Source organism: Apteryx mantelli, chromosome 3 (genome assembly GCF_036417845.1).
Source record: "Apteryx mantelli isolate bAptMan1 chromosome 3, bAptMan1.hap1, whole genome shotgun sequence".
NCBI lineage: Eukaryota > Metazoa > Chordata > Aves > Apterygiformes > Apterygidae > Apteryx > Apteryx mantelli.
Window position 1 is genome coordinate 137,722,888 of NC_089980.1, and position 26,951 is coordinate 137,749,838.

The 26,951-nt window shown below is 42.9% G+C and overlaps 1 protein-coding gene across 17 annotated transcripts in view; it reads right to left on the bottom strand.

Moving 5' to 3' along the window:
- Positions 1–26,951, bottom strand: part of HMBOX1 (homeobox containing 1) — a 118,431-nt gene that overhangs the window by 57,223 nt on the left and 34,257 nt on the right. For all 17 annotated transcript variants that reach the window (XM_067294437.1, XM_067294441.1, XM_067294433.1 and 14 more), the window contains exons 2-4: positions 17,515–17,598; positions 4,647–5,126; positions 2,614–2,699 (exon numbers count right to left, since the gene is read on the bottom strand). In XM_067294437.1, coding sequence (XP_067150538.1) covers positions 2,614–2,699; positions 4,647–5,126; positions 17,515–17,537 — 589 coding nt within the window. In that variant the 5' untranslated portion in view covers positions 17,538–17,598. The remainder of the gene's footprint in view (positions 1–2,613; positions 2,700–4,646; positions 5,127–17,514; positions 17,599–26,951) is intronic.

Sequence of the window (26,951 nt, forward strand, 5' to 3'; positions counted from 1 at the left end):
GCTGGAAAGGAGAGAGAGCAAACAACATGCTCTGCGTGTTCCTGTACCACCACCGGCACACCAGCATCTATCTGCGGGTTGGTGATCTGGTCTTGCAGAATCGTCCCCTTTCACGGTCCCTTCGTTGGCAAGAACATGGTTCCACCGTGATGTGCAATACAACGAAGAGGACCCCAAAGCACAGATCACTCCATTCTTATAGACCTTCCCTAAGCCCTTGGCTATTGACCACTCTGGCTCTTTATTCATCGATTTTTCCCTTGTTTATTGAATGATTACAGACAGCTTTACCAGTAAGATTAAGTTTGTAAATACTGAGATGATACCATTTGGGATCATATATTCTGCATTCACAAGGCTAAGCGTTATATTTAAAATGAACCAGCTCCCACAGACATTTCTACCAAGTATATGGAGGGTGACATAGTTTAACTGCAAAGGGTAACAAGAGGAGGAGAAGACGGGTGCGTCAGAGTGCGCACAGGCCTTGCAGCTATCTTTGCTTGAGAAATTGCATCGTGTGCAACATATCGCTTTGTGTTCTTATCTGAGAGGTCCACAGAAACACCACCAGGTCAGCTGCAAAAGGACTCAGCCACGCAACCTTTAAATCTACCCGGTTTCCCATTGATTTGGCCTGCAAAAAAGACAACAGGCTAGAAAGAGACATCTAGTAATACTTTTTCTGATCACCACGTACGTGCATTCTGGCTTCCCGTCCATGTTACACAGAAAGCTTGAGTGGATTGCAAGCGAAACCTAAGCAACTGTGTATAAAGTGGATGGGGCTATTTACTTACGGGAGGAACGGCCTGGCAAAGACAACAAAAGATCCCAAAGGCTAAACACTGACTTAACACCTTTTAACAACTGGAATCCAAGACAGTAAGTCGGGGAAGGAAGCAGCAAAATAACCAGGTGTGAAGAGACGGATCTAGACCTTGCTATAGCCCAGCTGCAGGGGTGCCAAGACGTGCACTGAGACACATGGCCAATCAGATCAGTTCCTTCAACGGACACAGTCTCTGTCTTAGAATTAGCATGGTGATTCTGCTCTACTGATTCTGCATACAGTAGTCCAGCTGATCAAAAAAATGCTGGCTGGTTTGGGAAAGGCTGCCTTGCTGAAATTTTTTCCCCATTTGCTTTACTCCTTTTGAAGAGAAAGAGCTAGTTTGACTTGCTGGTGGACAAAAAGGGTGCTAGAACCTTCAGCCTCAGTCTTGAAGTCGGAAGTTTTCCTTTAGTTTGACCTTATAAAAAGCTATACAGAAGTTAATGCAGAGATGGGTCATTCAGAGACTATATTCGGGCAAGGATTGCACAGAAGTGGGGCAGTGACCCACAAACTCCTGAAAGTTCACCATTTGGGTTCAGAACAAACAACTGGACTTAGTATCTAATTTTCAACACACTCTTCCTAACATCCAGTAAAGCTCATAACATTTCTTTGAGTTACACAAGATGTTACTCTTACGACTTTACAGATGAAACTGAAGCCAGGGAAGGACAAGCAATTTGCTCAAGGCCACAGAGAAGAGCTAGAGACGTGGAAGGAATTCCTGGCTCGAGCTCACATTTCTGCCTGTCTACCTGAACTACTAGTATGTACAGAGCCTGCAAACCCGGATCGCACAGACAGATGGGTTCTTATGACATTTCAAACACTGGAAATATCATAAAAGAACAACCTCCCTCCTGCTGGGCTGGCATTCCTAGTCATCACGGAACCTTAAAAACGATCTATTTCAAGGTCTTTATTCAAGCTTAGTTTTAAAAATGAATAAATGTTATAGATGTAACATGGGATTGAGCTATCTATTTTTATCATCAAGTCTTCATCCTAGATTTGCTACCAGTTCCACACTGTTCTGGGCAAACAGCATGAACCTGTAAAGGCGAAGTAATAGCGCTCCACCCCATGGAGGAGCAATAAGACTTCATTACTGTTTGTATAGAGATTTGGAAATACACCAAAGGAATAAGTGATATCACCGCAGTCTGTTCGCTTGTCCTGAATGCCAAAGAGATAAGGAACGGGACAGAGGGCAAAAAGAGAACTACTTCTCCTTCCAGGTAAAATCCGAGTGAATACGGTCATCCCCTCAACTTTGCATCTGATTTTCATTAATTGCAAATCAAAGTGAGTGAAAAACTTTAAAACTGTCATAATCAGGCTGCTGGGTGTACTGATGCTGGCTACAGCTGCGTCTCCAGACTTTTCATATACATATTATAATATAAATACACATTATACATATATATCTCCACACATAGAGATGCAGATATGCATCTATTTGCCACGCTTAACAAACAATTTAAGAATTAAGGAAGACCGTTTTCATTTTAAGATAAGAACTTTGGGCTTATTATAACGCTGTAAAATAAAATCTGCTAGCACAAGGCACAAAAAAGAAAAAGTGATTCACTGGGGAAGTTCCATGATGTGCGGGACAATGGGTCTTAAATCAAAGGCATACATTATCATGACTAAGCTGACAGATCTGCACTGCAATGCAGAAAGCCAAGCAATATTCCAACATCTGCACCGGGCACACGCAGGCAGCTAGGCACGGTTTCCCCAAACGAAGAAAGGACTCCCCGAGCTCTTACCTGTTACCTGTGCAACGACCGCTTGGGAAATTCTCCGATTGGCTAGAAAGGCTTTGATTTCCTCCTTTATCACGCTGCTGTCCCTCCTACCAAAACAAAAAACAAAAGAACACACACACACAAAAAAAAGACAGACCAAAGTGCACTTTGAAGATGCAAAACGGTTTTCTTTCCTTTGTTTAGGGGGGAAAGGAGCGGGGAAGGCAGGCGTTAAAATAGCCAAAGTACTTCACCAGTGGACACTTCTTTTAACAAGTGTCACGTTTGATCAAAGTACCCTAGCAGGAGAATGGATGACTCATGTCCTATATAATTCATCGTAGGTGCAGGGCTGCCATATGGAATGTACAAAGTTTCATTACACAGGGATGAATAAATCTCTCATACCAGCATAAAAACCTCAAGTCATAAAAATGAGGCACAAAAAAACAAAAAATAAAGGATAGCAGGGTCTGCACAGATAGTTACACAAATGAATATACATACACAAACCTTCTTCAGCCTTTCAAGAAAAAGACCTTAAGGTGAAAAATTTTGCAACCACTACCCCCCCATCCCTACTTCCTTACGTGGCTTACACTGAATGAACAAGTGTCAGTTGTTAAAGCCTTTATTTGTCTGGAATTATGAATTTTAAAAGGTGTGCAAAGATAGTTCAGAAGGGACTAAAACTGTGCTAAAAGGAAGATAATTTGGTGGTTGCACAGGGACTGTGATATGCAGCAAATTTTGACTGCAGTAAACACACACTTTTCCCTTCCCTTCCTCCTTCCCTTCCTGAAAGGTGCAGACAATTAAAACCAGACTTTATTAGGCTTTATTATTTGATAATTTCCCTTCTCCTTCTCTCCTCCTCCCCCAGCAGGATTCAGGGCAGGCTTAAGGTTGCAAAATCAAAATAAATGCTATGTCGTGGGTTCACTTTTATTTCTGCACCCAATACTCATCCTCCCTATGCCTGAAAATAAAAGTAGTTTCAAGAATGAATAAGCACCGAAAGCACTACCTGAGACTTAGGGCATGGGAACCCAAGACTCAAAGGAACGGTTGAGCTTCAGCAAAGGGAACTCCAGCATATTGCTGTACTCACCATCTTCCTGCATTATCCCATTATCCTGGTGCCAATCAGCATCGTTTACTATCAGCTTTTCTTACCTATTCCTCTCCCCCAACAGCGACACCTTTTACCCTAAAGTCTCCAAACCCTACTTCAAACACACCTTCATCCCAGAGCTTATGGACTCTACTTCTCCCATAGGTACTTCATGAACGTCGCGCTTTGGGGGAAAAAAAGGCCAAAATTATGACAAAAAATAATTTTGAGACATTTGGCCTTTCCCCTTATTTCATTTTGCTATCAAGGCTGCTGATTCTGACTTTCAGCCTCAGTGGTATAATCCCCTCCTTTAATCTTTGCCATACTGCTGAATAAGAAGTGGCTAAAAGTAAAGGAAGGCCAGTTTGGACACAAAAAACCCAGCTAGCTCTTATTGAAGACTTCTGCCTCTTCCTGTTTGTATTTTCCTGATGCCAATCTGCAGACTGTACAAATCCCAGAGGGAGTCAGCCCTTTCCACAAACTATAAACAAATAAGATGCAGGTACTCCAGATCCCAGTGGAAAGCCTTAACCAAGCAGGTTCCCTACTCCCCCTGCACATGGAAGGAAATTCAACGGGTATAAATTGGTGGAGGAGGATTCGTGCAAATTAAGACTCTGAGAAGTCTTCTGAATAAGAGTAGGGTGGAAATTTAGTGCTCTAACACGAAATTTAATCCTTGGAACAGCATGGGGAAAAACATTTCAAAAATGAAACAGCCCGTGAGATATCTACACAAGGCCAGGGGCTATCTACACAAGACCAGGAGGCAGGTGAGATGTAGTCAGTGACCAGCAGAACTAGTAAAGGAATAACTGTCTAAAGCAGTTCCCACTTTCCTGATAATACCTATTAGAGCAATCCTCCAAGATACATATTTCCGCGAGACTTCTTACACTGACTTTCCAAACTTTTTACAAAGACTTCTACTAACCTCATCAGTTCCTCCACTTTGTCATCAATGTCCAAGTCCTCTTCAGAAGCTTCAAAACTGTATGACCTTTGAGCCAAGCTGTTGGCAAGCGGGTAACGGGTAGGGGACATCTTCCCGTTGAATGCAGACAACCTCTCGTTACTCTCCCTCCCATTCTGATTAGTAGTGCAAGGCTGTGGGGAGGTGTCGTAACTGTTGCTAGGTGATGGGGACATCCCCGAATGCTGGGTCTGTGTTGAAGCTGTGGCTGTAGAGGAAGATGCTGGGACATTGTTGGTACTGTTGCTGTAGGAACCACCTCCGTAGCTAGACCTCCTCCCAAATTTGTCACTATGCTCTTGATCAAGACGATCCAAGGTTTCCAGTGCGTGGAGGATTTCATGTCTGGTCATTCCCGTACGTCTCAGGCGCTGAAGCAGGTCTATTTGCTCTATGGTAAATCTTGGTTCATCTGTGTAGTGAGACATGGTTTCCAGCAGACTAAAAATAAGGTGAAATGTAAAAGCAAATGCTTCAGTTCAGCAGCTCTCTGTGGGACATGTAAAGTACCTTATACACAGGAAAGACCAATTCTGGTCCAACGCTTTAAGTCACACATATGACAGAGAAGGCAGCTCAGTAGTCCACCTCCAAACAAACTCAGCAGAAAACCTCCCATTAATGCCCGTCTCATCATCTGGTACAAGGGCTGTCTTTTAAACTTTTTTTAAAGTTTTCAATTAACTTCTCTCTCTCCTGTTAGTATTCCTTCCATCTTTTACAATAAACCTGCAGTTGCTACCCTTGTGCTTTTGAAGAACATGTGTTACAGAGAGACAGTGGTTGCTCAATAATCGACGCTGCAACTAGGTTTCAGAATGGACCAAATTTTGCTCATCCCTAAGTATCCACCAAACAAAAATCCCAGATTCCCAAACTGATCAGGTAGGTCTAGGCCAGAGGTAGAACTTTTCTGCAGAAGTTTTAACCAGTTCTGTTGTGAGATTTACGAATTGTAGCTCTTTTGAATCTGAAGTATGAAGAGTACAAGTTGCCCTAACTCTTTTTTGCTACCTTGAAAAAAGAAGATAAAACAGCCGTAGCGGAAATTCTAGTGCCCTGTAGAACCAAAGTTGATTTGACTGAGGTCTGATTTCTGAAGTTAGTAACTTTTGAACCTGGAATGCTGTCACGGATTGCCTGCCCTAACAAGGAAAGTGCAGCACATCCAATTACTACTGAGCTTTCATTTAAAGAAATAAGTCTACAGCCTTTTCCCCTCCAAAAGCAGGTTTCTCATGTAACTCAATCACCATGGTAGCTAGTCAAAAGCTTTTTTAACTCCTAAACTTCCCAAGGTATCGGAACAACAAATCTCCTATGTATTGCTGCAGACCCCAGAAATGGAATGGAAAAATCACATTATGCTCCCTTAATCTCTTCTCCTTCCTAAGCCTACTCAAAACATCCAAATGGCATAAAAATGACAAGATCTCTCCCTTCAAAACTCAAGATCTTGAGAAGAAGGGATGGCAGATGGAGGGCGGACAGAACTTGGCAAAGAGATGAGGGCATTTTCCATCCTTCTTGTGAATCTTCTTATGAGTCAAGGGCTTATTACAATTCCTGCAGGAGAGCAGGGGGAAGAGATCACTCAAACTCCGGGAGACGTGACAGAGCTACCGTACAACCTCTACAGGTCAGAGCAGACAAAGAGCAGTCTTGTGAAAGTCAAGCAAAAATGCCAAGGACTCCATTAAAACCAGAGAGAATGATGGATTTCACAAATATACCAGCCCTTCCAGGGACCAGGCTGCCTGTTTCTCCTCAAACTCTGAGGATCGTTACTCATTTCCATTTCTGCACTAGCACAGAGGAAGTCCCACACAGGAGCCACGAAGTGACAAAACTTTTTTAATTGCTCTGTTTCATCTCTTCTCACATATGTGAATCACAATAAAGTAAACCAAGCTAGCAGGTTTTGGGGGTGAAGCAAGGAATTTCTTCAAGGAAGTAACATCTCATGATACAGACCTGGCCTGGCAAGGAAATAGGGTCTGTCCTTAAGTCAGAGGGTATAGCCTTGTCAAAATTAGTAAATTAAAAAATGCCCAGGAACAGGCACTGAAACACAGTCATCTACACCGTTAGATTGTTCTAACGGTCTTTGGCACTGAACAACCAGTATACTCTCGACCAGTTCACAGGCATTATTCATGATTTTGCACAGATGAGAAACTACAAATGGGCTGTCTGGATGAAGCCACCCAGTTTCAAGGCTAAGTAGGATGGCCTAGTAGTACAGATGTTACCAGATGACTTTAGGGCTGAAGAACAGGCCCTAGAACTGTTTTGTTCAGTAGGGTTGTAGCTACAGCACAGTGCTGTGGCAGTGCTACAGAGCCAGGATGCGTTTATCCATTCTGAAAATGGCAAATACAAAACCAAGAAGAAGGTCCTAGCTTTGGTCTTTATTGCAAATATTGAGCCCCTTTCACTGTTTTAACATTAGAAATGTGTACGTGGGAAAAGGAAGCAAGAAGACAATGCAAGGGGATGACTGCCATCCAAAGAACTGACCACGTGAGAAGACAGCAGACAGGATAGAGCCTGTGAGTGTTTCAGTCCAACAGGAATGTGCTGTCCCTTGGAGAATTAATTACTGAAAATGTACAAGCCATTTTCAATTTTAGAAGACAAGCACCCAGATTATTCTACTAAAATGAGAGTACAGCAGCCAATGTAGCAGGAGACGAGCAACTGACTGGAATGATAACAATTAAGATTTAGAAGTCACATCTCTGACGGAGACATCCAGAACTTGACAAGGAGCAGTCAGAAACAGACAGTGTGTTCTAGGTTCTTCCTCCGCGTTGGAGCAGGCAGTGCTGCTCTCGCCTTCCCTCTAAGCTTTGGGAGAACAGAAGTGTCACACCGGCTTACTGTCACTGTATCACGTCGCAAGCTCCTGCACAGTCTGACAGGCCCCAGTGTCAGCTCTGAGTAGTGTAGTTTTCAAATAGAAAATCTCTCATTAAACATTTGGTCTTGAGAGCGTTTTCACTAGATATGCTAGCTTTCTTTTTCCTCAGAGAGAAATTCGTTTTTGTCACTTTGTACCAGTTTTTCTAATGTTACCTTTTCCTGGACCATTTATCTGTCAATACCCAAGTTTTACGTGCTCAAGTACTTGTGGAACTGGAGGACTTAGTGAACCAGGACCTCAACCCAGAATTAGGTCTACTTAAAACTCCTCCCTTACTGACTCTTTGAGTTTAATACTAAAAAATACTTTAGATAATCTAGTTCAATCTCCAGTATGTCACAGACCTAGAAGTCTAAAACTTTTGTCCTCCCAGTCCCGTGAACCTAAAAACTTGTGTCTGACAAAAGCATGACTTCCCAGATAGCCTCAAAAACGTCAAGCAACAGAGAATCTAAGATTTCCTTTAGCTGTTTGTTGCCACAGTCAGTCATTCCCTTTAAAATTTTGGGTTCATTCCTAATTTGTCTAAATTGTCAGAGCTCAGCTTCTAGGCCTGGGTTCTTGTGTCAGATTAAAGTGTCCTTCAGTACACTTAGTGAACTAAACATAATGAACTCCAGTTTTCTTACATGCCAGGGAAATATGCTTGACCTTCTGGTCCAGCTGTACACGGGATACTGGTCTGGTCTACAATTCGCCCTGCTTTCATGCAGTGGGGACCTGCTGAGCATGTACGGTAGTTCCCGTCACGTAGAGACGCAAGGCATGCAGGACAAGGTCATCTTCTGCTGGGACAATGAGCTATTCAATAACTTTCAACTTGCGGTCCACACACTCCTGTGGACCTACACATGGACTACTACTAAAAGCTTTGCAGAAAGTAATCTAAGAGTAGCAATCCTACTGTCAGGTTTAATCCATTATACGTGGTCAACGCAATCACTGTAAAAATGTTGGCAATTTGGAAACAAACAAACAAAAAAACCTCCAAAGCCAGTGAGGCCAGCAGTATGGATGGCTGGAAGACTAAGCCCACCCATGCAAGGTATTCTTCCAGCTCTCCAACCCTTTTCGGCATCTTCTGTACCTTGTAATTTTTCAATGCTTAAAAAAAATGAACACCAAAATCAGATACATCATCTCACTACTGCTCTCACTAATGTCATACGCAGGTGTGAAAACTGCCTTGCTTATACTTACATACACAGTATATATTGCATCTGACACACTTATTTGTCTTCTGGATTTTGAACACTCATTCCCATTTTCATGTGCTTTTCTACACGACTGTGAGATCTGGAAACAGCATTTCTAAGTGAGTTTTATGCATTTAAAATGACTACAGGAACTGTGAATTTTCCATTAAAAACCCAAAACAAGCATTGCATAACCTGGCAATATTGAACACGTTCCAATGTTGCCAACCATCTACCGCTTTTTAATGAATAACCACACCAGCATTGTTTAGAATTGTTATTCTAACAAGGCTTCAGTTATTCTCTCCTTTAAAAATATTTTTATTAAACTTATCTTGTTTAAAAATCAATTTACAAAGCAGTTAAGTAAATCAGCCATTTTAGAATCATCATAATTTCATTCACCTCATTAATTAATGGATATTCCCTAGTACTTCACCCCCACCATATTGCTGTAAGAGCCTCTTATTCTCCTGAACTCCTCCAGCTAGCTTGAATTCAATTTGCTTTCCCCCTCTTTTTCCTTGTGAAATATAATCAGCTGCAAAAGTAACAAGAAGCAAAACAAGCAAGGGACAGGCAGGATGACTGAGGGGGTGCAGGAGAAAATAAAGATAGCAAATGCTACGTCTGAGAGCAATGACTGTGGTCAAACTGTGTCCAGCTTTGCTGCCCACGTAGCAAAATATCCTCAGTACTAGCAGATCTCAAGTTATAATCATTTGCTGCATCTTCTAATCAGTTACCAAACCCCTCACCAGTTATGTGGGGCTGTCAAATTTGCTTGAGACTATATCTAAGAAAAAGTGCCAGCCAAGGGAGAACTGCCTTGAGCTCTTCGCCCTGAAATATGCTGAAAGCCAAACCCTTGTAAATACAACTTAAGCACAAAACGAAAACTGAGCAATTTTGTAGCAACTGAACCTAATCCTTAAGAGGAATCAAACTTATTTAGATCCTGGTAGAAAAAGGTAGCTTAAAATATCAAGTCTATTTACATTTCTTGCATTAAGCTGGCAGTCATGCCCCACAGAAGATGGCAGAATTCCACTTACTGCCTCCTGGTATCTATAAAGCATTAAAACTTCAAGCTTATCTTTCCGGGCTCATCCAAAAGGAACCTGAGGTACCCGAATATCAGATTGAAGGGAGAACTGTAAGGAGCTGAATAATAAAAGAACTATATTTGCTTCCAAATCCACAGATAGGAAACTTCCAGCAGGTCCCAACCAGTCAGATGCAGGTATCTCTGCAGCATCATTTTTTTGCCTGCTAAAGCTGCATTCTGGAGCGAAGGCTGCTTAGGGGGAAAATTGCTCACGATACCATTGCTTTGTCCTGTGACACCACCCCGAGGTTTCTACCCTGATTTTTGTACGAGTTTCTCCCTCTAGATAGAGAAGCACCTCCCCACTTTGAAAGTACCGATCTTAAAAAGTAGCTGCCAAAGAAGTGGGGGGTACATAGCCAGATACAAAAAGAGTTTTATTCTCTTATCTTTCTGCCACTGATGGAAAAAAACAAGGAAAAACACAGCATCATTTCCTCACCTTCATATCCACACCTCATTTATTTCTATGGCCCAAGCCCACAAAGACACAAGAACCACTTACCCAACGCGAATGTTCTAGGTGGTGCAACACGGCAGAGCAATCCCAGGAAACCGGCTAAGGGTGGCAAGTGGATAAGAACTCCGCGTCCAACTGAACTTGCACAAGTTCAAAGCAATTCAATTATCTGTTTAGGAACATGGCCAGAACACTGGCCCTAGCACCTCTAAGACTTGAGGAAAGGGCTCTGGACTCTTTAATGAACACAAGAAATCATTTTTCTCTCTCCTGCTCGCCGTACATGAGTAGAACATGCTCTAGCATTACTGCAGAGATCCTTTTCTGCAGAGGTCCTTCTCCAAATCGCCCCTAAAATTCACTGCTCTAACAAGCTCTGCAAAGCTCAAGACACCTACCTCAACAGTTGTGCTTTTTGATACAAGACCCATATTTGACAATATCTCCGTAATATGGATGTGGGCTAGAGCCAGAACGTTCAGGACAGGATCCTCGGTCTGGAAATTGGTTTAAGCACAATTTTTATAAAGTCATATCAACTGTGGCAAACAGGATGTAGATAAATGCCAATTTCTACACTTCTGTGATATATGGCATATATCGCTATTATAGGGTTAGACCCCTAACAGCACTACACTGTCCTGTTAATGGCATCTCCAGCATTCATAATCTTATATTTTATAACACCATCTTTTTTTATTTTTTTTGCAACTCACCACTTTTTGGTTGTCATTAAATATGATCTCGCCCTTTAAATACGGGAAGAAAACCACAAGTGAAAGCTGTGTAAATTATGGCCTTTCTGCTGTAGTAAGTTATCCATAAGAACACAGCAAAAAGTGACTCTCTGCAACTAGTTAATCAAAACACGTGGTTGAATCATCACAGACTTTCTCACAGCTTGAACCCCTTAGCCTCTGAGGTCTTTTGCTGTGAATATGTGCACACAGAAGAGGTGAGAACTGCAATCTAATCAGTTGTGGAGACAGACGTCCTCCAGCTACTGAAAAGGTATAGCCGAGACAGGAGGGGAGCTGGCTTCCCATGCCCTGTCCCCACAACGTGGCCCGGTGAGGATCCTCGCTGGGTATGACAGGGCTGCTACGTTTCCCTTTGATGTGAGGTCTCTCATCTAGACAGCAAGCAAGAAAGTAACCTCACATCTGCTGTTTCTAAAGGCAGTATGATTTCTTTATCTGACTGGCCTGAGATCCAAAAACCTAATTCGCATGGACCACCATCCAGATACTTTCTGTGAGAACCACCAGTGACTAACCTGACACTCCACCTCTAGCTGCCCAGTCTAATTTTTTAGCCATACTTTATATATGCAAGTTTTTCTCCATACATTTTCATGAGATCCAAGCACCCAAGAGATGTTTCATTCACTGCTCCTTCCTCTTCTCCATTTCGTCCCACCCAGTCACTCCTCCCAAAGCATGCCACTCGGGCTTACAAGACGCTCAGGAGTGGGTATTTCTGAGCTACAGCTGTTTCGCAAGCAGAATAGTTGATCTATACCCCAGCGTAAGCAGGGCAGAGACCACACGCATCTCGATGCTTCCGAAAGGCCCCGAGCTTTGCGCCACATTAAGCAAAGCCACCTTCGAAACAGCAGCCGATGCTGAGAACGGCGGGGCGCGACGGAGCAGCGAGGAGCTGACTCATCTCAGCCGACGCTTGTGCTGATCAGGAGCAACTCCGGGATCTTCAGTGGAGTTGTACCGGTTTTCAAGAGAGGAGGGAAAAAAAAAATAATAATAATAAAAAAAAAGTCAGGCTTCAAGTGCTCATCATGTCAACGAACACGGAGCCACCCTTACCCATACGTTAGCATAATTACCTCCTGCCGTCGCATCTCGCAGCCCTGATTTTCAAAGAGGGCCCTGCTCCCATTCATCCTGATTCGCAAACACAGCGTAATGCTCCTAATGACGGCTCTCATCCTAGCGCAACGAAAACCTCGCACTGCACCAAGGAGCGAAATCAGCCTTACGAGCTGATCTATCGAGGTTAAACGTCACTGTTGCTGTTTATGAATGCAAAACGCCGCCTTATGAATGCAGAACACTGCCATATGCTTTCGATCAAAATGGTGACAGTTAATAAGAGCAGCCTGAAACTTCTGAAAATAAATCCAACGTAATCAAATACTCACCGCTACACAAATTATAGAAGGCAAGCTGAGAGCAGAATATCAACATATCATTTCTTCAGGAGGCCTCAAGTTTCCGAGCTAGTTAAAGAGCCCCGAACCCAGTCTCGCTTGCTCTGTATATGCTCTTCCTCCACTCAGCCTCTGAAATTCTTCACAAATATTGCTTACGGGGTACTGGCCCATCGGCAGTAAGCGAACCCTGGCGGTTCTGCCGCTGATTCAACTTGGGCAAGTAACTTGCTCTCCTTTATAGTATCCATTTTACATCCTTGGAGAAGAGGTGAACTTGAGATCAATCGTAGAAGGGAAAAATACAATATAAACGCCAATTATTGTCATAATCCAAGTCTTACACCAGGGACTGACCTCTGACTAAGCACAGGGCTGGGAGCCAGGTACTTCTGAATTCCGCTCAAGGCACAGACTGATTCACACCGACGCTTTATCTGTCTAACCCTAATGTTCCCTACCGCTCAAATCCGGGTTTCCTATTATTGTTGCAATTCTACAGCAACGAGGCAGGAATTGAAACTCTGAGGCTGGATTCAAGGGCAGAACAAGGGATCAGAAAGACTAACGGACACCAGGAAAGGCTATAGCAGCAGCTGAGTGTCGAACCAGGGACCAAAGCCCAGCCCTGTGCCAAGAGCAAAGGAGGAGCTCTTCGATTTGGGATCCACAGATTAAACTTTGGGTACATAAGCTCTGCAACAGTCATGAAAGGACTTGAGTTTCACAGTTAACCAGATATCAGGAACACACTGAAGTATTTTCTTTAACCCATGTGAAGAAACAGAGTCATTGCGGCAAGAGAACCGCATGAGACATGGGCTCGACCTGGACACAGATTGGCAAGACACGCATTCACAGCCGTCAAGATTCCCGGGGTAGCTATATTGTCTTCTGTCTCCTCCACCTCTTTACTGAAATCCAGACAGCATCTCAAAATGCTCCGCATTACGTCTGCTAGTTGAAGTATTTGGGTCCATAAGTTCAAACACATCTTTCTACAGAATACCCCACCGCGGCAGAAAAGTGCTATTATGCTAATTTTTGAGAGCAAGAGCTCCAACACAGGGCACCAGCCTTCCGACAAGACAAAATGACTTGTCCAAAGTCACACAGGGATTCTGCAAGGAGGCAGGGACTAAGAGCCAGCCTAGAATTTGAGTATTTTCTCACATGCATACACTCATCTTAAAGGATCCATCTACAGCATCAGATATGGCAAGGTACCACCAGCAGGACTTCCACCATCTCCATTCAACAGGTAAAGACATTTGGAAGCACTTCAGGCACCTTCGTTCTCCCACAGAATCTATCACCCGCAGTAACAATTTTCTTAAGAGCAAATTTTGTTAGTTTCAGAGAAGTCAATCCAAACACAGAAAATAACTGAAATTTATCTACACCTAATCTCGCGCTTAACTACAAAGCAAAAATTTTCCACTAGAAAACAGTTTGCAAGTGCAGTTTTACTGGCATGCACTCTCAGCGAAGACACAGATGATACTTGGGAGAACAACTCAGGGACAGATAACAGCAGCTCCTTGAAGAATATAAATTATAATGGCAAAAACATGGGCTTTTGGTCGCAGTTGCTGCCATATTAGTTTTACTTTTTTTTTTTTTTTTTTAAGCATTAAAACCCCCCACACCCATACTAATTAGTGCTCTTAAAGCATCAAACATCTCCAGCGTAACCCAGGCCTTAATTAGGTAAATTTCCCCTTACGTTACGCAGAGAAAACCCAGCTTGCGTCTTCAGAGCAAACCCAAATCTTTCGGTGACCCGCTCGGAGGAGGCCCTGATGTTCTTCTGAAGATGCAAGCCCTGAGGCTGAAGATGCACGAGGGAGGGGGAGCTGAGCCAAGCGCCCACCACCGCTGCAGGAGGGGCTGGTCCGGCTCTTCTGCCCTCCTGCCCAGCGCCAGGAATTGGTAGAAACCTCCACAAACCAGCCCATTTCACTAACCCAGCAGGAAAATAAGCAGCTCGACCAACCCAGTGCTAGCGTCTGCCTGGATCAGCAAGTTGAATTCGCCTAGAGAAGGGGCTGATGATTGCCACGATCAAGCCAGCGCACTGGGACAGGATGATCTGGCCTCGTCTTGAAGACAAGACTTCAATCCAGTTCTTTTTAATCTGTATTACTCAAACTGATTTTCTTCCGGTCAGCAGGCTTCTACCCACTCCCACGACAGCTCTGTCGTTGCTGGCAGTTAGGTTCATAAGCACCGACCTGCTAATACAGGTAAACGTTAAACGGGAACCTTGAAACTGTCCGGTTCCATCAGAAATCATATATTGAGAGGTGGTTTGAAACATGCAACGCAAACAGTGATGGTCATATCTCATCATTAACACATATTAATTAATCAATACTGCAGTACCTCAGAGGATCTCAAGTAGATTATTACTCCCATTATAGTTATGGGGAAACCAATAGAGATATATTTGCATTGGCTACAGAAGGACTTAAGTTTCAGATCTATAACTAATTCTTGTGAGACCAAAATCAAAAGTCTCCTGTTCACATCATGCTTCCAATTCCTCCTGAGCCCCAGCTCTCATCCAGCCGTGGATGAAAACCAGGTGGGTGAAACGGTTTGTGCAGGCAGCTGCCTACTTTGTTCTTCTGACAGAGCAGGCAGCCCCACGGCGGCGATAACCAAACTGCTCTCAAACCACGGTGCTTTCCAAACTAATTTATTAATGCAAACCAGCCTTAATTTCAGTTTACTTTAAAACCCTGGGCTGAAAACTGAAATACCTCCAACGCTGCTTTATAAGCTACTTTATCTTGCCTGCTCCAGGAGTGGCTACCTCTCTTGGAGCCGGAGGGAGCACACAACTGGGGGCAGAAACTGTGTCAGCTGCTCGATTTTAGTCTTTAGCAATACGTAAGTCAAAACTCTCATATTCCTTTGGCTTATTATTTTGGAGCAACTCTTTCCTGACTTGGAGGGGTGATGAAAACAAATTGCAAAATGCATCTTAGCTCTGGTCTTCACTGCAGATGTGGGAGCTGTATTCCTGCTCTCCCTAGACCATGCATACTTATTTTTCCCTTTCTCTACTCTGTCTCTCTTTTCTCTTCTAAATAATCATTATAAGCAGATGCACACGAGACAGGTCATCATTTTACAACAGGTCCCACCTAGCTAGTGGGCTGTCGCACCTAGTTTTTTGGGTTTTTTTACGGCTGTTTTCTTCTTTCCTCTTACGCAACCATGAAGCCCATTCATCCTTTTTAAAAGATACCTGTGCTTTAATCTGAAAACTTTATACCTAACTGGGTCATCTTGGCCCATTTCCTCTAATTTAATACTTTCTAATCCCCTTCAAATTGTTTCATCCCAGCTTTCACCCAGTCAGAAATCATTCACCCACACTTACAGTCATTGAGAATGCAATGTATTAACTACACATATCCTGGAGTCAATCAAAAAAGCAGCTACCCCTCTAATAGAGGGTGGCAGCTGATTAACAGCACACATCAGTGTTGCACAACGATTCCAGAAAGCAGCAGAATAACACGATATCCAAGTGAAACTGCACAGAGGCAGAACCCGACTGAAATTTGGATAAAACACAGGAAATTAAAACAGTGTAATTCACAGCTTCAAGATTTATGTTAGAAGTCTGATTCAGAGTTGAGGCTGACAGACTGTCCTTGTGCTCGTACAAAGCACAGAGGAGCGCTAAGATCATTCTGCAAACTCTGAATTGCCAGCATAATAAAGATGTACAGGGCAGTGTGGCCTTTCCACCAGATTTCTTTCCTGCTGTTAACTGGAACTTTACAATTTCAAATGGTGACTATTTAACACTAAAATCCAATGTATTTCCAGCTACAAAGAAAGAATAGGAGGAGGCTCACGGGACTGGCAACAAAATAAGAAACCACTGATTTTGGATGAAAGACTAACCCAAAAGCAAGAGAAAATAATTATTCAGTACTTGTGTCAAGAGGCCTGTCTGAAATACATTGGTGGGTTAATTAAAATCCCCCCGCCTTGATCAGCTGTTACCCTTTGCTTACAAAAGCCCGTGATTGTATCGGCCCTCACATTACAAAGGCCCATGCGGTGGCTACACAACCTTGAGATAATCCATCTGGGACAAATCTGACCACATTCACAGCAGCCCTGTTTCTTGCTACCTGTTCTGTAGACAGGATTCTTCTTCTAGCTCAGTCTGCCAGGAGGTACAGTCAGAAATCAGGAGGTCAAAGCATCTCCAGAATCTGACAGACACTGCACAGACATTTGGTCATGCCTATAAAAGAGGTATGGGGAACAGGGATATAGGACTGGTCAGCGAGAGAGATGGATGAATTCAAACTTTGAATTCATCTGCTTGTTTACCGAAGTGACAGGATGGATACTAATTACATTCAAGACTTATGAGAGAAGTCATTTAACAGAACAAAGTAACAGGCCTCAAGCATGAGATTTAGACAACCTGAATTCTGTTCATACTGCGATTCAAGATCCAGCAGCTGTGGCTTGGATCAACACATTCAACTCTAATATTAGCTGCCCCTGGTTTTCTGCTTTTGCTATACAGTACTACCTTTACGGTGTACTCATCCCCATTCACCAAGTCTGCAGTGGTGTTAAGCTTTCCTGCACAGCTCTGGTATCCACCTAGTATGTCCAGGAAATGGATCGCCACCTCCAGCTTTTAATAGTACCCTTTCTCTGATCAAGACTAAGAGTCTAAAAATTGCACGATTCTCCTTCTCTTTCTCTGACACAAAAGCAGAAATAACATATCAGCCAAACCAAGTGAAGAATTAAATTCTACTCTTCCATGCCTTAAACGTCTTGCAAATACCACACCAGTGGCACTCTCCAATTTAGCAAACTGCTGATAATCATTGTAACCAGTTCTCTGCTCTTTTTAGACAAATCAATAGAAACAAACTTTTGAGCTTTCATCAACTGACTGGGGTTTTTTTTGTCTTGTACTTACACTACTGGAAAAGTTCTGAGCATACTTTACATGGGGATGGGACGTTATAAAGCCTCTTGGGGGTCTTCAGTGTTATTCACCATTCTGTAGGACAGACAAACAAAAGATACAACAAGAGTTAGAGATTTCTATGAAAGGCAAATACATTCTGACTTCTTGTTATCTGGCTAACAACTATACAACTAGAGTTTTATTACAGAGGGGCAACCTTATGGCAGCCTCACCAGACAGTAGCCCCAAATCACTTCTGATCAGGAAAAACAAAGGTAAGTCCCTTCAGGATCCTTCTTAATCATCTAATCCATCCGTCTGCTCAGAGGCAGTACAGTGTATAACCATCACTAAATATAACCATGATTAAGAAAAATACTCCCTGGAATCGCTGAATTTTCTTACTCCATCTTTCAAATTTTTTGCTTTATTCTATGGATCATTAAGGCCCAAACCTCTTGCTTCCCTCTGCTTTCAGTGGGAGCCTTGACATGGTTCACAGTAGACCCACAGTCTTAAAGACCGGTAAATAATTCTTCACATCCGAACACCCTATGAATTATAACGATTCAAGTTACGAATGGATGCTTTATAGATCTAAACAAGGCCAACCAGCTGAGTATTCTGAGCTTGTGTACAGCCATAGATTTAAAACTGGAAATGTTCAATCACATTACTCTCGGTAATCTGTAACTAATCCAGATCCATATATAATCATAGACATATACTTCAATGCACATAGTGAGACTCCTAAGGAGAAATTTGATGTCTGGTAGTGTAATCAGTCCAGAGACTAAAATTTAAATTACAATTGATTTCTTTTGGCCACAAGTAAATTAATCTATGCAATCATTTAGCCTTATGACAGTTACCTACCCTTTTAACTCACAAAAGCTATTAAAAGGATTATTTGGCTAACATCCGCAAAGAGCTTAGAAGACAGGTACTACGTTCTGAAAAGGAATGACCTAATAGAATTTTCTTTAGCTATCACTGCTGATGTCTCTCTCCACAAACTAACATGGATTCAAAGTGCTTCAAAAGCAAAACTATCAACCAATGGGAAAGAGAAAGACAGGATATTATATCCAAGCAGAGGTGGAAAGAACTAGGGAGAACATTTACACTTCAGGCAAGCTTGGGAACAACTGAGTAGAGCAGCACCAAGATCTGCGTGGGGTAATTTACTCTGCTCCATAAAGAGCTCGTCTATAACATCAGCACTTAGACCTTGCGGACGGACAGATCTTGGCTCTTCTCACTGGCTAGCGGTGGCGCAGACACCATAGCACGGCCTTCCTCTACTGCACCACAGGACCTGCTATATCTGCACTTCGGGGAAAAGCTGGACCTCTTCCAGATGGAGTCCACAGCCCATGCACAGACTATACCAGGCTCACTAGGTACACACTACATCATTTATACATCTCTCCTGCCATATAATAACTTGGGAATAACTTGGGAACCCTCAGGGCAAAGGCTTTGGGCTGAATGACCTTTTCTAGAAGCGGCAGCAGTCAGCTTCTAGTCGCCAATTTTCCCAGGACCTTCAAGTCTCTCCGCCACGTGACTGCTCACACCCAGACGTGGAGAAGGAAAGACCTGGGTGTCTTCTGGGAGAAGGGAGTTGCTGAGAGCTGGCTGCTGCCACTTCCAAAACAACTTATTTGGCCCACATTTAGGTCTTGAGCTGCCTTCTTCCTCTCCAGGAAAGGAGGCCGCCAAGAGCAAGTCACAGAAAAGACCAACAGTCCCAGCACACCACAGGTCAGGTGCTGTGGCCTAGGGGAGAAACCACAACACTGAAGTACTGACGGATGGAAAAGACAAATACCCAGGTCCCTTGCAGTTACCCACCCCAAACATTTTAGAGATAGTTCTACACCAAAGCACTTCTCTGTTAAATCTCTCAACTATATTTAAAACGTTTTCCCTGAAGCAGTCACAAAAAATATGAGATCATGCTGTTGACTTATTGCCAAATCTTGAGTTTAATACAGAGAACTGTTTTGTTTTCCAAAGAGGAACAAATTCGTCTTAAATATATAAAAACTTTCTGAAGGTCAGAGAGGCTAATAGTAGAGAACTGGATTCCTCGCAGAAAGATTGGCTTCCAGGCTGAGGAGCGTGGAAGAAGCAAAGAACATAACCCACAACGGAAAGGAAAGATCACTTTCCATCATCAGGAAACACTATATTAAAACTGGAACAGGATGAGATGAGCTATAGAGAGCCAAAGAAAAGGCTGCAGTAACTCAGGTGAGAGATGACAAAGGCAGGACAATGATTTTAGTGATACTAATGGAAGAGAAAAAAAAACAGTACAGACTTCAGATGTTATAAATGAAGAGCCATTAGGATCTAGTTTGGGACGTGAACAAAGGAGGGAGAAGGAACTCTTCCAAGAGACTCCAGATCTGTAAATGCAGATAGAGAAGATGATAGCATTTCAGTAGAAATAAAGAGAAAGAAATAAAGAAGAGCTCGTGCAAAAATAAGAGAAATTCTCCATTTTTGCTGTGTTAAAGGTTGAGGTGATAGTGTCACAGTCCGGAAGCAATTGCAAACTGTCACAGACAAAGCCAAACAGTAAGGCAGGACAGGGAATCCTCGGGGCTGACTTGTAGCTGGAATTGTGAAAGAAAACCAAGTTAAACAGAAATAGGAGGAAAACAGCACTTCCTACATCTGATGCCAGAACAGCACGGCAGCTATTGAAAAGGGTTACAAACAGTCTTTGACTCAAAGCTGGTCTAAAGTCCAACGGCACAGAAATACCCTCCCACCCCACGCACGTGAAGGTTGCTCACAAGTTGTTGTAAGGGCTCATCAGAATGAGCAACCCCTCGCCTACAATTTTAGCCAAATTATTCAGCCCCAAACAATGCAGCTTCCACCAACAACAAATCACGACTCTCAAAATCATGAATCAATATCCATCTTTCCCCCATTCCCCTTCTTTTATCACAAACTAAAGTGCCAAAACAGGCTTAATCACAGCAGCAAAAGCAGGTGTCACCACAATCTATAGTTGACACGCAAGGAAGAACTCACCAACCTTTGCCCTCTTCGCATTATTCATTAAATAAATTGCTTGTTAATAAAACACAGGGAAAACATACTACCAGCTCCCCTTCCTATTTCTGGTCCCTATAATAAAAAATTCATTATTAATATGGAAATCATGGCCACAGTTGTAGAATCAAATGTAATGAACAATCTTGTCCCCAGCTTAAGTTGCTATAAAGACAGCTTAAATTTACAATGGATGAGTCTTCGTGGCAATCTGTTTTTCAGATATTAAAAATCTCATTTTCTCGGTGCCAAGGACAAGTGGATGTGTGAAGCACTGGAGTATCAACTCTGCATTTGTCTCACTTGACATGAAATCATTCTCATTTTAGTTCAGGTTTTTAATACATTCTTGGGATCCACTTCAGTTTTCTTCATTTCTCACAGCATGCAATTAGATGTTCTGAAGTACAGTTCACCCTGATCCACAACTCCCTGCAGAAGCAAGGAGGAAGTTACTTGGTAAAGATGAGGCTGATCTCAGTTATTTGGAAAAGAGATTGATTTTCCTTTTTAATTTTTTGAGTGAGTCACATAGTGAAAAATAACGTCACCACTTTGTATTTCACTAATACCTTCCTTCGTAAGTTCTTAAAATGGGCTTTACAAACAACAAATTAAAAGCTCTGTGTCCTTGTGAAAGAGAAATATCACCACTTTGTAGAAGCTAAATCATGGACAGGATAAATTTTTGGCTTAAAGCTAAGGATAGTATCATTTGCTGATCACGATAACTGCTCAAGGATATAGGCCCTGCAACTATTAGGGCCACCAGCTCATGTAATGCTGAAGAACCGAGTGCCAGCTTGCTGATAAACCTGGTGCACTGGATGGCGAAGCAAACAGGAGTCAAGTCAGCACCATAAATGAAGTTCTGCCGCTGCTGAATTTGCGATAAAGCCAGATTCCCAACCCTGTGCATAATTACAACATAATCCTCCCTTAGAAGCAACAGACAATTTGACAAATTGAAGTCCTTTAATTAACTGATAGATGTGTGGTTTAAGGTCAGTAGGAACTGCTAGGTCTTCTGGTTGGACTCCGTGTGTGCATGTGTGTGTCTAAAGGCCGTTATATTTCATTTGCTTCACCTTCTCTATGCTGAGGCCAGCATAAAAGAAAACAAACCTGCTACTGGCTTAACTTATGTCCAGAAGACCAAGGATCCATCACTCTTCTTAGTAGCTCATTCTAGTGGCTAATCACCATCATCATTAAAAATTTGTACTTGTTTTCTACTTTGAATGTGTCTGGCTTTAGATTCCAGGTAATAGTTCTTGTTAAGCCTTTCCCTGCTTGATTAGAAAGTCCTTTATTGTCAGGAGATGCTCAGACAGGTTGTTGTTTACCCAGTGACTTGAAAACTCCAAGTATTGTATTTGTTTCGAAACTTAAAGATAAATTCATCTGAGTACATGCACAAAAGTAGGACTAGTGTCCAAAATACAAAAGCAGATCTAGGACTCTAGCCCATTTTCCCAAAATAGGCCTATTAAAAAAAATACACTCTGTCATATGACTTGAGGATGTGTTACATTTGTGCCCTGGAAAGCAAGGTTAAGAACCCTCTCTAAGCACTGCCTTGCCTTGCCACCTCCTGAGCTCGCGCTGGGGCTCAGCAGTGCTCAGCATCCAGTTTCAGCAGTCACTGTACCACGACACCAGGAGGACAGTTGCCTCTTAAGTCTTCAGGCTCTAAGTTATTTAAATATTACTGCTTTAAGTTAGTACATTGATCTGTATCCTGAGCAAGTTCTCATGGAGACCCTCAAGAAAACGCACAACGAGCTCTCCTCAAGAATCATTACCAAGCAAGCAAAGCAGACACTGTCCATTTGCTGCAGCTCCTGGGTTACCCCAAACGCAGTTTGCACAGAGTATGTTAGCTCAGTCACAAGGTAACAAGGCATGAATAGCTATGGAGGACCATATCCTACGGGATAGGTTGAGACCTCCACACCAAAGGGAGGTATAGACCGTGCCCTATTCAAGAATAGAAAAATTCTTGAAGAAACTGCTCAGAAGTTACCTCCAATCAATACTGTTCCCAGTCTTACTGCGATTTTGTGTTGGTTTACCAAACCCTTTTTACTGCATCCCAGAAGAAAGGAGTATCTCGGGATTATGGTGAGGGAATACCATGGCAGCTTGCCAAGCTTACAGCAGAATATTTTTGACAGGATCTGTCCCCTCTTCTGCCTCCAAACTCTTAACTAAGGGAAACCACCAAAACAAGCATTTTGCCCCTTGGAAAACACACACCTCGATCTTATGATAAAGAAAGCAACAGTTGGCACGCGTAAAAAAGCAAGTAAGTAAATCATTGCTCCCACAACGTTCCCTGTGGTACATCTCCACAGCGTGATCAGTCTAGCACTGCAGTCAGCATTGTTGCTATCGCCTTTTTGCTCCCCGATACTACACCAAAGAAGGCTTCTTACCCAAATTTAGTGGCATTGTCTAGAGTGCAAGGTGGAGGTCAGGCTCCATTCTGCAGCAGACTAGCAATCCATCCTCTCTGCAGAGAAGACCTCAGCTAAATTACGAAGTTCCCAAACTCACCCAAAGCTTTCAGAACGGCAGAAAAGTTCTTCCATATTTCACTGGAAACGATCTCTGAGTTACTCCAGAAGTCCCAGACATACATATGAGACAACATAGTCCCAGTGAAAAGGACACAATTCAGTATCGTTTTGTCCTCATCGACAGCTGGAAAATGAAATGGTGTTGTCAAGATACATCTCCAGACACACTTCAACAGAGATTCCCAGGCTATATTTTCATTATTGGTTATAAACGAGCTTCAGGCCTAACGTACCCACACTGTTACATCTCCTGAATTTCTGTATGTTGCCCCCTCTGATCATACCTAAAAACTTGCCTGAAACCAAAGGCCAGAGGTGAACCAGCATTTCCAGCTAAAATTGCAGGTCAGTATGGATAGCAGAAGAATGACAGCAAAGCACAGAAATTCATGGCTAATAGTGATAGCTAATGGCTGCTAGGCAGCAAAGACAACTTCCTTAATGATCAGATAGGTTAGCTTAATCCACTTACATCAGTTTGAGTATTTAAATGGATGAGGAACAGTAAGATGGTCATTTACAGATGAGAGGCAACTCAAGGAGATAGTGACTTGCAGCTAAGTGGTTCAGTCCAAAATGTTTGATACTGTACTGCAACAGAGCAGAGGTGCTCACTAAATCAGTAACGACACGTTAGAAGACAGTAAGCAGGAGCACACAGTTCAAAGCATAGTATGATCCCCGGACAAAACTGGGGATTGTGGGGGTGTCAAGTCAAGTCCTTGAGTCCAAGTCTGGACAAAACATGCAATAAATAAGGGGCTCATTCAACAGAGATCCCAGTTAACACCAATTGCCTTGACAGTTTTGTGTAAGGAATATAGTGACATAGGAGCACTGGACATACCACACTGAAATGAGATTCTACATTGCCAAGCATAGTATGTCTGCATGCTACAAGTACACCTACATTGCAGATTACTGCTAGATCTGAGCATCTCTGCTTACTAAATCTATTGAGGCATTTTCCTGTGCAACCCATACCTGTGTGGTTATGTCCGTAATTATGCTGCAATTAAATTTCTCACCAACTGGAACTGCTCAAACAAATTACTATGCAATATGTTGTAGGAGAACTTGACTTTCTTTCCCGAGGTCCTGAAGAGCCCTAAGACTGCCTGCCATCTCTCTCGTCTAACTAGCACCAAGTACTGCTTTGGACATGGAGGCACGACTTACCCCGTTTGCAACGGGATGCGGCCTGAGAACCATAGCACACTACGAACAAAAGGAAAGTACCACAACTATAGCTCCCAGATCTCAGTGGGGAGATCACTCATGCTGGAAGATGACCAGGCAGATTGCATTGCACATCACACGCTTCAAGAGGTGTAAACGCCACACGTGCAGACCAGCACTACCTATTGCAGGAAGACCAGCGCAGAGTAGCAGGAGCACAGCATCCTGCAGATCTGAGATGGCCAGAAAGTCAGGTCAAAGAAAAGTCAAGAAAGCTTTGATAAACTAATCCCAGCCTGCCAGCATTAGGACATATTGGAAATACTGGAAAACATACCTGTTCCATCAATGCCTGGACAATGACTAACACAGGCTACTAGAACCAGTGCCTAATGAGCTTGGAGTTTGATCTTGAAGTCGTGTAGGTTTAAATAAGTTGAATAATACCATGACTTTCCCATATTTTACTTAAAATAGCAACAGTCTTTTAAAGACTGGCCTTCCTCTTTGGCTGCCAATCCCTCTCAAAGCAGCAGTTTACTTGTTTCAAAGAGGATATGAACGCCCACCACAAAAACTAATGCTCAGTCACTACGTAGAGCTTGGTCAGTCACAAGTGCCAGCATGGGAGGTACTGCAACCATACAACACTCCCAAGAAAATGAAATGTTTATCTGACCAGACCCGCAGAGACCTTATTTCGTCTGTGACTCTCGAGGGGATCTCCATCCAGCTTATCTTAGTGGATGCCACCAAGTCTTCTTTACCAGAATTCCAGGAATCGCACCTGGTGTCAGGTCACTTGACAGAGGGAGGTGTGCTGCAGGATAGGGGTACAGCATGCCCTTGGCAGGTACAAAAACCTGCTACTACAAAACCCTATGCAAATACTGAGATGCCCAGTGCAAGTCACAAACATTTTCAGCTGAAGTGAGCTGAAGAACCTAAGTCCAGTTGCTGACCTGGTAAAAGAAACGGGGAAATATATCTGCCATCACTGGTACCAGGAACGAGCACGGAATAGAAATAAGAAATGCCTTAAATCCTTTATTTTTGCATTGCTGTATGTCAGACAGGAGCAAACACAGAAAAGTATTAAGAGGAACGTGCTAGCATGTAATAATAGCAAATATACGTGAGATTTAAGAGAAGATTTATCTTTTTAGCAATAGGTTTTGGATTTTAGATGGTCTTTGCTTTTTCCCCAAACAGTAAGATGGCAGCATGCTGTACAACCAATAAACTTGTCAGCAACTGTTGAAAGCATTAAATAGTGTTCTGAATAGCTCCGTGGGCTCTCAGCTGCTTGTAATAAAATAAGCAATCCCTTTCCATCCCAGAACAAATTTGCCTAAAATTGTGCCACAGAAGGAGACTACAAGCATTGCAGTCTCACCAACGTCTGCCCTCTGCCTTGTAACTGAAGGTAAATTTGATGGACAGGGTCATAGTACACCCAGGCCACCCATCTGTTGTTCAGTTCAGAATATGATTTGTTATCTGTCCACCAGTGATCTTGGGACTGGGTTGGGATCCGGAAGATATTCCGCGATTGCAGCAGCAGATCAAACAGGTTTCCTTGCCGCTCTCCGTCCCGCGCCTTCGTCAAAAGGTTGTGCTTAAAATACTGATCTGCGTCTCTACCCTCCCTTCTTGTGTTCCCCTCTTCCTCCTCTCTCCTCACCCAGAGTTTCATCAGGTCAGTCTCTCTAGGTGTTATCCATCACAAGCAAACAGTCAGATCCAAGCTCTCTTTTTCACGTGCTTTGCCAGAAAGCCTGTGGGGCTCTTCCGCTCCTGCAGAAGTACATGGTTCAGCAGATGCAAATGAAAGTGTGCAATTTCTTTTGTCCAAGGTGAAGTTGTAGTCTGGTAGATTTATTCTCTAGGCACTCCATTTTCTTACTTCTACCCACTAGCTGATTTAGAAGATACAGAAATGACTTGAATCAATAGACTGGCAGCGATAAAAACGTTCTGGTTATATTGGTGTTATGAAAAATCAAACACTTAGGATTCAGCAAAATGCTTTCATTATTTCAGGGTTTGGGAAGCTTTGGAGAATGCTTAGCTGTTTGAAGCAGCACACTGGAAAAGGGGACAATATTTTCAGGCTGAAGTGAAATGCCATGAGAAAGAGCTATCCATGAAAAAGGAGCTGTTTGTTTTCTTAGGTATTTCCGTTCTGTGATTACTTGCTGACTGAATAGCGTATGAAGGGGAATAAGCGACCAGTAAACTAAAGGGCTCACTAGTAGAAGTTTACCCTGTACAGGAATCTCTCACAGTCTTGCATACTGCTGTCCAAAGAGATTCTTAAACACCTAGTAGAAGTGGGGGTAATGTTCAAGCAAACCTCAGCCGGATGCTCAAGCAGGTCCACATAACAGCACGGTTGCCCTATCTGTCCCTTCAGCCCGGACAGCATGCCTCAAATGGAGATCACCTGCAGGCTCAGTATTACTCTTCCAAAGGACTTCTCCTGCTTAACTCACTAACAGGGGTTTCTACGAGTGACTGTCTGGAACGGTGCTTCACAATGCAAACAGAGTTCCAAGAAATCAGTCGTTTGGCAATTACAAATACAGCAATACATGCCGAAATATGTGC